Consider the following 15,211-nt stretch of genomic DNA (forward strand, 5'->3'; position numbering starts at 1 on the left):
AGAAACATGTAGCCCATCAGGGAGGTGTAGGGGGGCGGCATCTGCTTTCTCGGACCATCTTCTAGGTGAGCTTTCCCTGCCATGCAGATATTTCTGTTATTGATTCTTTAGCATTTGTCACCAGTTGAGGTTATCTTGTTATTTACTTATTGTTTAGAATCAGTGTCCCTCCTATCAGTGCCGCATCCCGAGGCAGGGCCACGAGGTCTGGTTTACTGTAGTGTCTCCAGGGTCTAGCCCAGCACCTGGCCTATTAGAGGCATTGGATAAAGGGATGTGGAACGAATGAATGAATGAACACACAGGATGGGCAGGAAGTCTCCTTTGTCTCAGTATGGGGATATTTCCTCCTTTGTTCTTCCCATACTTATCCATTCACTCCTGTCCCCATACTCTAAGGGGGTCACCAGGCCTTTGCCTCAAATCCAGAAGCTACCTGAGGACATACTTTTCTGATTTGGGCTTCCCAGGTCCAATTCCTTGAGGGCACCATGTTGGGGTGAAGAAGAGTCAGAGAGAGGGGCCCCAAGACTAGGGAGGGGCAAATGATTAGACAGGCCCCTGGGAGCCCCATAGGGAGGTGGCAAGGTTCCAGAGGGCATGGTGTGAGGCCCCTGGAGAGATTGGCTCTTGGAAAGACTGCCACCCCACCCTGCTCTCGGCCTCAGCCTGGGTAGTTACGGCCTGTAGAGGCTGTTCACTGCGGCACAGCAGCCACCACGAAGCCCTGGAGATAATCGGTGTGCTCTTACAAGGCCCACTCCTTGCCTGTATGACCCTGGAGGTGGGGAGCCCTCAATCCTGATGGAGATGGCGTTTCCCTATACCCCCAGGGATACAGGTTAGAAAGTACATTAAATTAGATGTCAAGAGAATAAAGAACCCTGAGGTTTCTTGCATACCCTGCTCAACAAACAATCCACTATCATGATCTGACCTGAAGGGCAGGGATGTCTGGAGTTCCCCCTCGTAGGAAACAGGTCTGCCTTCCTCCAGGGGCCTTCTGGAGACTATCTTCACAAAGAGAATGGATTACTAAGGACAGGACTTTTCGGTGCCGGGGCCACCTCATGAGGAAGACATCTTTAAGCTGGGCAAGGCCATATGAGATGAGGAAAAGCTGACATCAGTGCCTGGGTGAGGAGAAAGGGCTGAGAGGGTGAGGGGTGCCTCGGCAGTGTGTTGAGGGGGGCGTCAGAGAGGAGAGTCCCAGAAGACCCTCAGACATTCTCAACAGCCTGGCGCTGGTAGACGATGTAAGGTTCATCTCTGGGCAGAAGCCCTGGTCCTTCTCGCCATTGGCTGCAGAATCTGCGTGGGAGACCAAGCACGCCAGCCACGTTCCTACCTCTGTCTGGAATGAGTGATATAAGGAGGCAGAAGAATGTAAGACCCCTTCCCCTCACAGCTGTGCTCGGCATTGAGGGCTGGCTGCAGAGGTCTTCCTGGCCAGCTGCTCCCAGCTCCACTCCTCCCAATGCTGCTAGCCTCCCTGCTTCCCACTTATTTCCAAGCCTGGGTTTCTGGGCTTCCTATCACTTCTCTGAGCTAGTCTTCTCTTCCGTTACTTTCCTTTCCTGCTTAAGTTATCCTGAGTCAGTTTCTCCTGTTTCCATCCAAGAATCCCAAAGGTGCAGAGCTGTTAGAAAACACAAGGTAATGCTCCCTGTGCCGAAGTAGATGGCCCCCAGTGTGTTCAGTGGAAGGAGTAAAAAACGCAAGGTGCAACCTGATTGTAAGCTTCCTAAAGGCAGGGCCCCCAGCGTGATCTGCTAACAGCTGGGCCTGGGAGGAGGGCTGTCATGTGAGCAGAAAGGGAACACCCTGGCCCTCGAATGGTACCATGTTTAAAGGCTCCCAAGGTTCCCCACTTGTTGAGGGGGTCACCCTAGTGGGCTTGGCTTCTCCTAAGAGTGTCTTCTATTTGGGGCAGAGAAAAGGGTTTATGCTACAGAAAAACAGACTCCTCAAGGTCAGGAAAGATGGTAGCAAGAGCCAGATAGTCAGGGGTCATCCGGGAGCCATGCTGGCACCTGTCTGCCAAAGGACCCAGTGTAGGAACCAGACAGGACTGCTCTGCAGACATCGTGGAGATAATCATTAGTAATCATACATGATAATCATTAGTAATCATACATGTTAATAACAGCTACTGACTGAGTTCCAGCTATGTGGCTAGGCTTTCTCCCAACAGCCCTATGTGAAAGGGAGTTACCACCTACACTTTACAGGTGAGGAAACCCTCTCAGAAAGGTTGTATAACATGCCTAAAGTCGCACAGCTGGCAAGTAGCCCAATCAGGATGGAAAGCCAGGCCTGTCCCCTGAGTTTTAACCATCAGTCAAATTCTCCACAGGCTGTAGCCCTGCCTCCTCCATGAATCCCACAGTGAAGGTATGAGGCCCCATAGCCCACCTGAACCACCATGGCACTGAGCCCCCATGCCAGTGGCCTCCACCATTTAAGCAGACACTCCCTGAGCACCTACTCTGTGCACTGGGGCCCCTGATGGCTTTTGGAAGACAAGGATAAATGCCTCCAAGCACCCAGATTTCATGTTCCCTAGCTACCAGCATGGTTTCATTATTCTTGACCTCTTCCATCATTGGTGATTCTACATTTATGAGCTATCGCTCTCTGGAGGTGTCAAGGCATGTTTCCACCATCACTGTATGTACCAGCCAGAATTGATACCTTTCACTCATAAGGAAGAAATCTTAACAGGTTTAACCATCCAATGACGGCCCCTGAACAATTTCCATCCAGCTTTTTAATCAACTGAAGCTAGTTGGTTGATCTCTTCCCCATCAGGATGTCCAAGCTGGAGCTCCGGCAAGGCCCCCAGTGAGAAAGTTTCAGCCAAGGTTCCCAGCATTCTTCAGATGTTGCAACAGACCCCCTTCTTACCATGTGAATTTTCTGGTGTGTCCTTGTGTGACTATTGGGTGATGGTGGTTCACCTTGTCATTTCATTGTGAGTCATCAACCTCAGCTAACTCAGCTTTCCAAATAACCAGTGATACTAATAAAACCTCACGTAAAGGTGCTGTGAGCTCAGCACCTGCTTTGTGCTGGGGGCAGGGCTGGGGGCAGGACACACAGGAGTAGCCTCCCTGGGATGGGTATAGCCAGTGGCCCAGGCAGGGGTACCTTCTTAAAGAGAACAGAAGACTCAACTCACAATAAGGACAGTTCACAAGTTTATTTGTCCTATAATAAATAAATACAATCTGAGAACATCCATTTCAATACCCCCTGACACTTACTCTTCCCCCAAAAGCAGTTTAAGATACGGGCGCACAGTTTGCAGGGTGTGTTCCAATGCCAGGCTCAGGAGCGTGTTTGTTCTGACTGTGCTAGGCTGGGCCTACCTGTGAAGATACCCACAGGTTTCCCTCTCTGTGTGGGGCTGGTACTTAGCCCGAGTTTCCCAGGACTGCTTAGGCCTATTCCTGCTCCTGGAGCGTCTGCCTCTCTCCTCCGACACCCAAAGGGGGCAGCGTTCATGTGTGGCCCTGTGGCCAGCCCTTGCAGAGAGCTCTGTGCTCTAACACCAGATACCCACCACAGGCCCATTCCCAACTGGCTCAGAAAGGGTTACTCCTGACCCTGGAAGCAGCTCACCCAGGACAAGGGGCGAAACTGAGGCACAGCTGGCAAATGGGTGGGAAGCATTCTCCCTTGACCCCTGCCAGGGGGCTGATAACCCCCTTATGAAGGGAGAAAGGGGCACTAATCACCCTCCCCGTTCTCCCCTGGGAGCAGGAGGAGAGGAGACTATCTTTTGTCTTCTTTTTGCAGCTCAAAGGTTTGGGTCCACATTCTCCTGGTCTGAGGCTGCCTCGTCGTTGTCATCTGGAGACTCCTAGATGAAAGCCAGAGAAGCCGAGTCATGGGCTTCTGCTGTCCTCCAGCCTTGGGCTCTCCTTCCTCTTGCTGCTGTCCCCAGTGAAGCCAGAGAAGGCTCTGCCACCCCCAGTCCAGGCCCCTGGGCCTTTCCTGTCCTGGCTCCCAGGCTGCCCACCACTGGGGGATTCCCTCTTACCAGGCTGAGGCCCCTTCCTCGCCGCAGGGCGGCATAGAAGCGCAGCACACGGGGGTTACATCGAACCACCGTGGGGTCAAAATCCAGCACACGCAGGCTCTGCAGGCTGCGGGCCCGGGAAAGGGCCACGTAGGCCTGGCCGCTGGCAAACACGCGGCCCAGAGAGATCTCCACGCAATCCAGGGACATGCCCTGAGGGTTGGAGGGACAGAGATGGATCCAGCTCTGCCTGAAGTCCCTCGTGCCCACGAGCCTGAGCCCCACCTCACCAGCCCAGCGACTACCCCGGGATCTCTTTGCCTGGTCCAGAGATTCTCCAGGCAGAGGGACAGGCTGACCCCAGATGGGGTCTAGGAGAAGATCTAGGAGATAATCCAGGAGATAATCCAGGAGAAGAGTAGGGCGATAGGGGAGAAAGGAAAGTGCTCAGGCCTGGGTTAGACAGGCATGGGAATGAATCCTGGCTCTGCCTCATTAGCTGTGTGACCTTGCACAAGTTACTTAATCTCTCTGAGTCTCGGTTTCCTCCTCTGTAAAACAGGAATGATTATTACATCATACCTCATTGTAAGGATAGAGTTTAACATATCTGATAGTGGCTCAGAAAATGGCACAGCAGATCATAGAGAAGTGTATGAGTGCATCGGGGAAAGGAAGGGAAGGAAGCAGAATGGGAAATGCACTAAAGAAAGGTTTATTTTACAACTGGAATTTTCCATCGAGGGCAAGCTCAACCCTGATGAAATCTTTGAGGCCCCCCCTCAGGCCTATCTCATCCCCCACACTGGCTGCTCACCTGGCTCTTGTGGATGGATATTGCCCAGGCCAGCTGGAGGGGCAGCTGCTGCCGGCTGAGGAGCTGGCCCCCAGTGGCTTGCACGGTCCAGCGGTCAGTGCGGATGACCTCAGTGACTCCACACAGGAACCGCACCCGGGGCAGCCCTGAGGGAGAAGCCCAACCTTTCAGTCCAGCTTCAGGGCTCAGAGGTGAGAAGCAGGCCTCACCTCTCCATCCTAGCATTCTTCTCTCACTTACCCCAGGGCCCTGCTCCAAACCCAAGCAATAGGACTACACCCCCATCACTTACCTCTCCCCTCGGTCTCGAACCCGACCACCACCCCTCGGGCACCATTCACCAGGCCCCGGGACACCGCTAGGTTCTTCACCAGCATTACCTGCAAGGGAAAGAGAACTGAAGGCACAAAGAGCTGTCCCGTTCCTGCACCTGGCCTCAGGTCCAGCAGTTGCTGCAGCAGTTCTGGGAAGCTGGGGTCTGTCATGGAGGGGCACTGAGTCCTAATCCTTAACTGGGCCACTGGCTGTGACCCCTGCAGCAAACTGCTTTACTTTCGCGGGTGTCATTCCCCTTTGTGTCAACGGGGAATGACATTTGCTCAGCATGCCTCAGGAGAGCGTAAAGAGCAATGAGGTAACAGACATGACAGGGCTTTGAAAATTTCCACATCTGTTATTGGGTATGTGTGGGGGCCACAATCTTCAGGGATAGCCCCCAGGTCCTGCCACCCCTCTTCCAATCACACAGTAACTGCATCTTCCCCTTGGGTGTCCTTCAGAACCTGAGGAAAGGCTCCCATTTGGCCCATTCCCAACAAGGGAGAAGGAAGGAGGATGTTCGCAGTGTAGGGTACGTTACAGAAGACAATTGTGTGGAGCAGATATTTCACTCCTCATTTCGGAGATAAGGAAACAAGCTTCAGCAAGGGCGAGAACCTTGTCCAAAGCAACACTGCTTGGAGCTCCAAGCATAGGAACAGGAGGGCAGTGGGAAGCTGAAGACAGAAGGTGGGTGGGAATAGGAGGAAGGGAGTTTGCTGTGATCAGGGCTGGGCCATCTGGCTGTGGAGCAGCCTGGGCCGATGGGCAGGGGTGGGGGAGGCCCACGTTCTTAGAGTCTAGCCCTGCTTCCCACTTACCTGGGCCCCCAGCTTCAGCTGAAGGAGCTTGCTAACAGGACACTGGGCATCCAGGGTCCGAGCTTGCTCAGGGTCACTGTCCGTGGCCTCAAAGCTGTGGATCTCACCTGGGAAAAGAGTTGGGCAAACAGATTACAAGTCACTGACTTATGGCTTATCAGACCAGGGCATGGGGGTAGGTAGTGGGGACAGCTCAGGCCTAGCTGGGGCTTTAGAATTAGAGGCCTGGGTTCAAGTCTCACTCCAAGCACTTACTGGCTGAGTGACCTTGACCCATTCAAGGTCACACCTCAAAGTCACAGTTGTATCTGTAAATGTAAGGACCTTTATGGCCACAGAGGTTGGTGCCTACATATCTAAATGATCCCAAGGGCTCAGGCTGCCTGGGAGCCATACCTGCCTGGAGGCCCCTCCCAGCTGGTCTTGCCCAGCCCCAGCTCCCTACTCACCTGGCAGTTCCTGCAGCCGCCTCTCGTTGGTAAGGGCCACGTCATCCTGGTGGGTACAGAGCCTTGTGGCCACAATGCCATCTCGCCCCACCTTGTGGGTGGCTGTGGCCTGGAGCTGGCAGGTCACTTCGTCCGAGCACCTGTGGGAGCTGGGCTGTCAGGGCCGAGCCCACCTGAATACCAGGTAGGGGGGCATGTGGATGGTATGGTCCAAGCAGCAGGCCATGGGTCAGGCCTGGGGACTGGAGGAGGGCATCAGGGCAAGATTTTGCTGGCCCCAAAGCTGGCCAACTTGTCCTTTCTCTACTTTGACCTCATACCTGGGGACTGAGCATGGTGTGAGTGCGGGGGTGCCTGGCAGTGATCCTGGGTGGGCACCCTTTCCTGTGCCTGCCCCCAGGAAGGAGCGAGCCACCCGCCCACCCCCAGTGTTCCTCAGGAAGTTGGAGCCACTGAGGGAGCACAGGCCAGGGCTTTGGAGGACCTACACCAGGCACTGATGGTAACCTGTAATACTGGTAACATAATCAGATCAGCCTCCGGGCGACAATCTTCCAGCCCCTGGCCTGCTGCTTTGAGGGGAAAAAAAAAAAACAATCGAGCCCGTGTTTCCATTTCCCCCCATTTTCAGGCTTCCTCCACATGGAGAAGACTAGCTGCAGCAGCAACTCCTGTGGGAGGAGGGGAAACAACTTGGACCCACCTTTCCCTGCTCTGCCACTCAGCCTGCCTTCCTCTGTGTATGCTGCCTCCTGTCACCAGGCATACAGAGCCCCTCGCCACCACCACCCTCTGCCTAGCCCGTCCCAATCGAACCTTGCTTTCAAGGCCCAGATCTGGCCCATGTCCGCCCTCCCGGCCTGCCCACTCCCATGGGAGAGTATTTGTAGCATTTCAATCTGTTGTCCTAGCTGGGCTGGGATGATGTCTGCAACCTCCCCTCCCCGACCAAGTGACCAACAAGTTCTAAGAGTGGGAGGAACTTAGGTTTAGAGTCAGACCTTGGTTCAAATCCCAGCTCGGTCACTTACTAGCCGTGACTTTGGATAAGTCACTCACCTCTTTGAACCTCAGTTTCTGCATCTGAAATGGGAGTGTGGACATTACTGAGTTCCTCTTGTGTGTCCACCTGCCCAAACTTCCCTGACACCTGTTCCAGGCCCTGTGCTGGGTGATGGAGACCCCAGTCTTGGGGGAGGCCGGGTCCCAGTGCTCACAGAGTGACCATCTCCAACGGGTCCGGGAGCATTTCTTCCCCTTCTCTGGGTCCCTGTGCTCCTCTCTGACCTACCCTTGGATCCTCATCCCGTGGCCCCTTCCCTATTCAAAGCGCCCACCTGCCCAGCCTGACAGCCTGGAGCAGAGAGATAAAGGTCTGGTCCGCCTGCCTCCACACCTTGGTCAGCTCCAGGGTCACAGGGACGCACCTCCTCCAGCTCTTGGCCTGGTGGGGACAGGGTGGCGGTGTCAGAGAACAGAGTGGACCCCTGAGGGGGAGCAGAGCAGGAGGGCGAGTGGTACCTGGAAGCAGAACTGCGGGGGCTGGGAGCCCTTGGTTACAGGAGGCAGCTGCAGGAAATCCCCACAGATAATGAGCTGGATCCCTCCAAATGGCTTGTTCTGCTGCCGGATGGCTCTGGAGAGAAGCAAGAAGTGCTTTAGGGGCTGGGGTGGATGTGTTCCACATAGAAAACCACCAGAGCCCAGTCCTCACTGCACATACTGACCTGGCCACGGCCTCCAGCTTGTCAAACAGGTCTGCCTCCACCATGGAGATCTCGTCAATGACCAGACGCTGGCAGCCCAACCAGCCCTGCCGCACCCCTGGCCGCTGCGCCAGGGCCACACACTGCGCCAGCGGAGCCCGACCTGAACCAATGCCTATGAGCGACACTATTCAGCCTGGGCTGAGACCCCAGCCCTGTCTCAACCCTGACCTTCCCTCCCTCCCTTCCCGCAGGCCTGGCTTGCTCCCAGCTCTAGCCCCAGGGGCTCTCACCTGCAAAGGCATGGAGGGTGGTACCCCCGATGTGGCAGGCTGCCACCCCAGTGCTGGCAGTGGCCACAGTGCCTGTGGGCGGCAGTGAGCCCAGGATACGCTTCAGCAGATAAGACTTCCCTGTCCCTGGACAGAGGGCAAAGTCAGGGCTACCTCTCCTCCATCCCCCCCATGTCCCCCCACCCCTGACTGCCTCCCACTACCTGCACTCCCAGTGAAGAAAACGCTCTGGCCTTTCAGGACGATCCTCAGCACCTCAGCCTGCTCCTCCGAAAGCTGTGGTTTGGTGGGGAGCAAGCTCAGCCTCTTCACAGGCAGGGGCCACCTTGGTGCTTCCTGGGGAGATAGGGCTGTCTCAGGGCCTCTCACCACCTCCTCGCCATTGTCCCCCACCTTCTTGTGTCTCTGCTGGCTTCATTCCTTGGAGCCCTAAGGCAGCCTTGGTTTACCTGGAGATCTTGCCAGTAACATGGCTTCCAGATCTCTCCTTGAGAGGGAACCAAGGCTGGATCTCCACTGACTCCTGATGTCCTGAAGACACCATTGTGCGGCTCTGGATCTCAGCTCCCTCCCCTAGGTTCCCTAAGCCTCCGGGTCCTCTCACTCTCCCGTCATTCCCACTACTCTCTCGCCTCAAAACACCCAAGCAAAATCCTGCCTAGCCAGGGCGCCTTCTTGCCCCATCTCCATCTTCTCACCGGCTTAGTCTCAAACCCCTGTGGTCTACGATCCATCTGTCCCAGTTCACAAACACTGTCAAGCCCACCAGGCTTTGTCACCACCCTATTTGATTGCATCTGTTGGCTGCCCCTGACACTGCTGACCACTTTCTTTTCTCTAAAAGCTCCTATCTTTCTCCAGGAAGACTACATTCTTATTTTTCCTTCTGAAGTCTCCTTTCCAGGCTTCCTTCTCAGCTTTCTCTTTTAATGTGACCTGGGCCTCCTTTTCCTATTCTCACTTACCCAATCTCAGGGATGGCAGTATGAGAAACACACGCACAATTCCCACAAATCTGTCATACTCAGAAATCCTATGGGTATCCACTATGAGAAAACCAGCAGCCCCTTCAAATACCGCCATCATCTTTTCCCCAAACTTCGGTCTCCTCGGTCTCTTCCATCTCAGTGGCACACCCAGTCCCCAAGGGGTCCCCCCTTTCCTGTCCTCACGGTACTGGGGTTGGCCCCAGCCCGGGGCTCCGTGGACTGCTTCAACTGCGTGGTATCCGGGACCCGGGTGGCCGCCGCGCGCCGTAGCTCCTCAGGCTGCACCGGGCTGATGGTGATGAAATCGCTGGGCCGCGGGCCAAGCAGCTGCGTGCGGGCAGAAGCCGGCGGTGGCCCCGGAGCCGCAGCCAGCTTGAGGCGCAGCGTGCGTAAGAAGCGGCGCAGGCGGTCCGGGGGGCAGTCGGAGAGCAGCAGCTGCACAGCGCCAGCTGGAGGAGCGCCGTGCCCGGGGAGCCGCAGCGTGCTGCGCCCCGCGGCGGCGAAGCGAGTGAATAAGCGCGCGGCGCGCAACGGGAAGCAGCGCGGCCGCCCAGCCAGCCCCGGCGACTGCAGCCGCAGCATCAACTCGCGGCGCTCGTTGCGACCCAGGCTCAGCTCCGCAGTACGCAGGGCCTGGCGCCTTCGCGGCTGCCCACCCGGGCTCAGTTCCTCCACAGCCACGCGGCACCGCAGCTCCGCGTCCTCATATTCCGCCGCCGCTGCCGCTGTCGCTGCTAGGGGGCCCGACAGCATCGCCACCGCCTCTGCAGGTCTGCAAAAGGACCGGAGCACAGGTGTCACAGGGACGTAACAGGTGTTATAGAGGCCATGAAGGGGAGCCCGATCTAGGCCACACAGGGTTACGGAGGCTGTCACTAGTAACACAAAGAGGTCAGAGATGGTAAAAGGACCCTGGGGCCAACCGGAAATTCAGTTAGAAATTACTCTCCTGCACAATTTTCAGACAGGCGATTGGGTAGCATCAAATGCATCCCGGTTTGGGGATCCTCGGTTGTCCGGCACGGTCGCAGGAGGGGGACCCTGAACAGAAAAGAAGCCAGCTTCCAATAGACCTAGAGCGGGTACTGAATCTTCTCCCCAGTAAACAGGGCATCTCACGTGGGGAGTAATAAGAGGGCTGACATGTAATAAGGGCCTTCTGTTTTCCAGGTACGTTCACTGGTTTACATATGCAGCGGGGCAGGTCTTACTATTCCCCGTGTACATTAGTGGAAACAGGTTGGGAGAGGCCCCTAGGCTGGTACACGTCCAGGCTGGTGTGATTCTGAAGCCCTGGCGCCTCCCACCTTCAAGGTGGGGAAGGGGTAGAGTATTTGACTAGGGAAATCATGGGGGGACCCTGGGACCCCTAGAATCCGTGCTCCCTCCGTCTGACCCTCTCGTTTGCACCCTCCGGGCAGGGACTCCTTGAAGAAGCAGGCTCTATGCCTCCTGTCTCTGAGATCCGGTGGATACTCACTTGCGGTGGCAATCGGACGAACAAGCTGAACAGAGTTGATCTGCCGGCCCAGCTGCCGCACTAGGAACTTTCAAATACTAGCAGTAGAGATTCACCCTATCACCAGCCGGATCTTTAAATTACCCAGCCAATCAGAGACAGGGGCATGGCAACGGGCGTGTCTTTGGTTGGGTTCCACCCCCCCAGAGCTTGGGCTGTACCAATTGCACGCGGGAGGAAGGAGGCTTACTGTGGTGGCCGAGCATACCAAGTCGCGTGGACGAGTGGGCGTAGCGGGAGAAGGTGGGGGCTGCAGCTGCGCCGCACTTGGTGTGGTGTCACCAAACCGGGGTCTGAAGATTTGTTTTCAGAACTATCGCTCCAACACACTCCTCCCATCTAGCCCTCACCTGGCGGCTGAATTTGGCTTTGGGGAAGAGCTGCTTCTGATCCCTGCCACCTCTGTTTCCACTCACCGGGTCATTGTCCAGTCCTAGGCAGACCACTCCACGGTCAGCCGCAGCCGCTGCCCCCGCGCCTCAGCTCTTCCCACACTTCTCTGCCTTTGTAAGGGTCGTTTTACGCATCGTCTTTCCCACCCAGCTGAGGCGCATCAGTGAGGAACTCCGAGACCTGTGTCAGGTGCGCAGAAGACAAAGGCAGCTCAAAGTATAAATGATCCCTTGTCTTCAGGGAATACTTATCCCTCCTGTTGCCCTGGATACTTGGGAAATTTATTTTTAATTATTTCTTTTCCCCCTAAGTGAAGCTTGGGATCATACAAGTGAGTCCAGCCCCGTCCCCCCTCCCACCCGCCCCCGCCATTTATTTAAGTGTACTCATTTTGCAAAGCTCCAAGAGTTTTACCTAAGGTCACATAGTAGATAGCAAAAACAAAGCCTTGAACCCAAGTCTAACCCGGCCTGAGCACCTGCATGTTTCACTACTATACCACACTCCTCCCACGTGATTGGCCTTCCAAGAAGGGAATCCCGGCCTGGACTGGAATCTCAGCTCCTGATAGGCACTGCAATGCCCCAATCCGGTGGTTAGAAGTTACTCCTAAGCAAATTTCCTTAATGTCTCAATTTTATCCCCCCTCATATGTAAAAATGGGAAAAAGATGAAAATGTGATGATTGCACAACTCTGTGACTATACTAAAAAATAAAAAACATTGTGAATTGTTTGCTTTAAATGGGTAAATTGCATGGTATGTGGATTATATCTCAATAAAACTTTTAGGGAAAAATCACAAGAAATATATTTTCCCTCTTCAGTATAGTCTTGACATATGAGTACCAGTAGCATAAAATGTCAGGAAAATGCCTCTTCCCAAGATGTCCATGTTTTAATCCCCAGAACTTGTGAATGTTACCTTACATGGCAAGAGGGACTTTGCAGATGTAATAAATTAAGGATCTTGAGATGGGGAGATTATCCTAGATTGTCTGGGTGGGCACAATGGAACCACAGGGTTTCATTGTAGGGGAAAGGAGGAGGCGGGAGAGTCAGAGAAGATGTGAGGAAGGAAGCAGAGGATTATGTGTGTGTGTGTGTGTGTGAGAGAGAGAGAGAGAGAGAGAGAGAGAGAGAGAGAGAGAGAGAGAGAGAGAGAGACAGAGAGAGAGAGAGAGAGAGAGAGAGAGAGAGAGAGAGAGAGATTTGAAGGTGTTATTGCTGGCTTTGAAGATGGAGGAAAAGGCCATGAGCCAAGCCAAAGATTACAAGAGGTTTCTAGAAGCAGGAAAAAAGCAAGGAAGTGGGTTTCCCTGTAGCCTCCAGGAATTCAGTTGTTGATGTTAGCCCAGTAAGACACATTTCAGATCTCCAGAACTGCAAGATAATAAATCTGTGTCATTTTAAGCTACTAAATTTGTGGTAATTTGTTAAAGCAACAATAGCAATAAGTTATATAGCTAGAAAGTGAAAGAGCTGGGATTATGAACCTAGGTCTGTTCATCTCCAAAGCAGATGTTCTCTTCTCACTACCTTCTACTCGAAGTCAGTCAGCCTAGCACACTCACACAGCCTGCTCCTTTCCCCCTTTGTCTTTGTGCAGTGCCCAGACTACCTCTAGAGAAGGCATGGAGACGTCCACATGGATTTTCTCCCAGCATTTATTTTTTCTTTTGGCTTTCAAACATTTTTAATTGTAAAATATACATAACACAAAATTTACCATTTTGACTATTTTTAAGTGTATAATTGATTGTCATTAAAAACATTCAAATGTACAACCATTACCGTGATCTATTTTTAGAAAATTTTCACCATACCAAACAGAAACTTTGTACCTATTAAACAATAACTTTCCATTTCTCTCTCCTCTCAGCCCCTGGTACCCCCAACATTTATTCTGAAAATATTCCAACATATACAGAAAGGTTGAAAGACTTTTACAGTGAACACCCATATATCTACTACCAAGATTCTACAATTAATATTTTGCTGATTTTTTAATCACATGTCTCACAATTTAGCCATCCCTCCATTCATCAATCCATTTTTTGTTATGCATTTCAAAGTTGCAGACAATGGCACATTTCACGTCCAAACACTTCAACACACATAGCATTAACTAGAATTTATGCTTACATTTTTTTTTTAATCAAACTGGCAACCTTGTGGTTGAGAGCCCACTGGCCCATGTGGGAATCGAACCAGCAGCCTTTGGAGTTAGGAGCATGGAGCTCCAACCACCTGAGCCACCCGGCCGGCCCTATGCTTACATTTTTAATGTAAACTTCACATATAGTGAAATGTACAAATCTTAGGCTTATCATGAGAGGAGTTTTGACAGATGCCTATACTTGTGAGGCCCAGACCCTTATCAGGATATAGAACTGTGCTAATAGAGCAGCCACTAGCCACATGCGACTAATTTTAAAGTGATTAAAATGAAATTAAATTAAAAATTCAGTATTTCATTTGCACTGGCCACACCTCAAGTCCTCAGTAGCCACGTGTGGCTAGTAGCTACCCTATTGGACAGTACAGAAACAGAGCATTTCCGTCATTGCACAAAGTTCTAAGAACATTATCATCAACTAGAAAGTTCCCTCATGCCCCCTTGCAGTCAATCCCCACCCTCAGTCCTCAGGCAACCCCTACTCTGATTTTGTTTTCATCACAGATTATTTTAGCTTGTTTTAGAACTTCTTTTTTTTTTTTTTTTTTTTTTTAAAGATTTTATTGGGGAAGGGGAACAGGATTTTATTGGGGAACAGTGTGTACTTCCAGGACGTGTTGTTGTTTTTTTTTTTCCAAGTCAAGTTGTTGTCCTTTCAGTCTTAGTTGTGGAGGGCGCAGCTCAGCTCCAGGTCCAGTTGCCATTTTCTAGTTGCAGGGGACGCAGCCCACCATCCCTTGAGGGAGTCGAACCGGCAACCTTGTGGTTGAGAGGACATGCTCCAACCAACTGAGCCATCCAGGAGCTCAGGGGAAGCTCAGCTCAAGGTGCTGTGTTCAATCTTAGAGCCCACTGGCCCATGTGGGAATCGAACCGGCAGCCTTTGGAGTTAGGAACATAGAGCTCTAACCGCATGAGCCACCAGTCCGGCCCCTGTTTTAGAACTTCTTATAAATGGAATCATACAATATGTATTCTTGTGTATACGGGCTTCTTTCACTCACCATAATGATTTTCCACGTTGCTATGCATATCAGTTGGTGGTTCCTTTTTATTACTGAATAGTATTCCATTGTATGGGTATACCGGTATATCCGATTTCCAGCTCAGGAAAGGAATGGAATGAATAACTGAACACAGCTTGAATAACGGTTCTCTGGCTCCGCCCTCTTCCCCTCCCTAGCGTAGCCCTCCGATCAGCTGGATCCTGATTGGCCGGTGGAGGAGGGAGGCGGAGCCAGAAGGCCCCTCACAGCCGGGACTGGACTGCCTCTGGGCTTTGAGCAGCCTTGGTGTGCGCCTGGGACTCTCTCTGCTCGCTGCTGCCTCTGGGGTCATTTCGGAGAGAAGCGCAGCACCGCTCCCGGAACTCCTCGCTTAACCCGAAGGCTGCTGCTCTCCGACTGCCCCCCGGTCCCGCCTGCGCCGTTCTCAGGAGGAATGGGATATTCTTCATAAAATTTTCCCGAGAACTCTTTCCTTAGTTATTATCTGTCTCTCTCACCGGTGGTCTCAGTTCAATCCCCGGCTCATTAATAAAAACAATGATTTTAACGCAGGACTGAGTGGTTTACAAAGTGCATTTTCGGCGTCGTCTTGATACTTAAAAGAGCCCCTCCCCTCCATCTTAGGATCCTTTCTCTCCAAGCGTTTGCCTTCCGCCTTTACAGCCGTATCGTCGTCGCTTACAGGACAGTCCTGTTG

The 15,211-nt window shown here is 52.9% G+C and overlaps 1 protein-coding gene across 3 annotated transcripts; it reads right to left on the reverse strand.

Moving 5' to 3' along the window:
- Nucleotides 1-3,224: 3,224 nt before the first annotated feature.
- On the reverse strand, nucleotides 3,225-12,064 carry PIF1 (PIF1 5'-to-3' DNA helicase). 3 transcript variants are annotated; one of them, XM_081049946.1, is made up of 13 exons: nucleotides 10,898-10,990; nucleotides 9,601-10,189; nucleotides 8,632-8,764; nucleotides 8,429-8,554; nucleotides 8,157-8,310; nucleotides 7,951-8,065; nucleotides 7,767-7,873; nucleotides 6,430-6,569; nucleotides 5,981-6,087; nucleotides 5,134-5,221; nucleotides 4,842-4,987; nucleotides 4,046-4,237; nucleotides 3,225-3,865 (listed from the first exon to the last, which is right to left on the reverse strand). In XM_081049946.1, the coding sequence occupies exons 2-13, from the start codon at nucleotides 10,168-10,170 to the stop codon at nucleotides 3,803-3,805; spliced, it is 1,941 nt and encodes a 646-aa protein (XP_080906072.1). In that variant the 5' UTR covers nucleotides 10,171-10,189; nucleotides 10,898-10,990; the 3' UTR covers nucleotides 3,225-3,802. The 3 variants fall into 3 exon arrangements, with proteins under 3 accessions (XP_080906072.1, XP_080906071.1, XP_080906073.1); XM_081049945.1 differs by having other exon boundaries at nucleotides 9,601-12,064; XM_081049947.1 differs by lacking the exons at nucleotides 4,842-4,987; nucleotides 5,134-5,221 and having other exon boundaries at nucleotides 9,601-12,064.
- Between the last annotated feature and the right edge of the window lie 3,147 nt (nucleotides 12,065-15,211).

Source organism: Rhinolophus hipposideros (assembly GCF_964194185.1).
Source record: "Rhinolophus hipposideros genome assembly, chromosome: 5".
NCBI lineage: Eukaryota > Metazoa > Chordata > Mammalia > Chiroptera > Rhinolophidae > Rhinolophus > Rhinolophus hipposideros.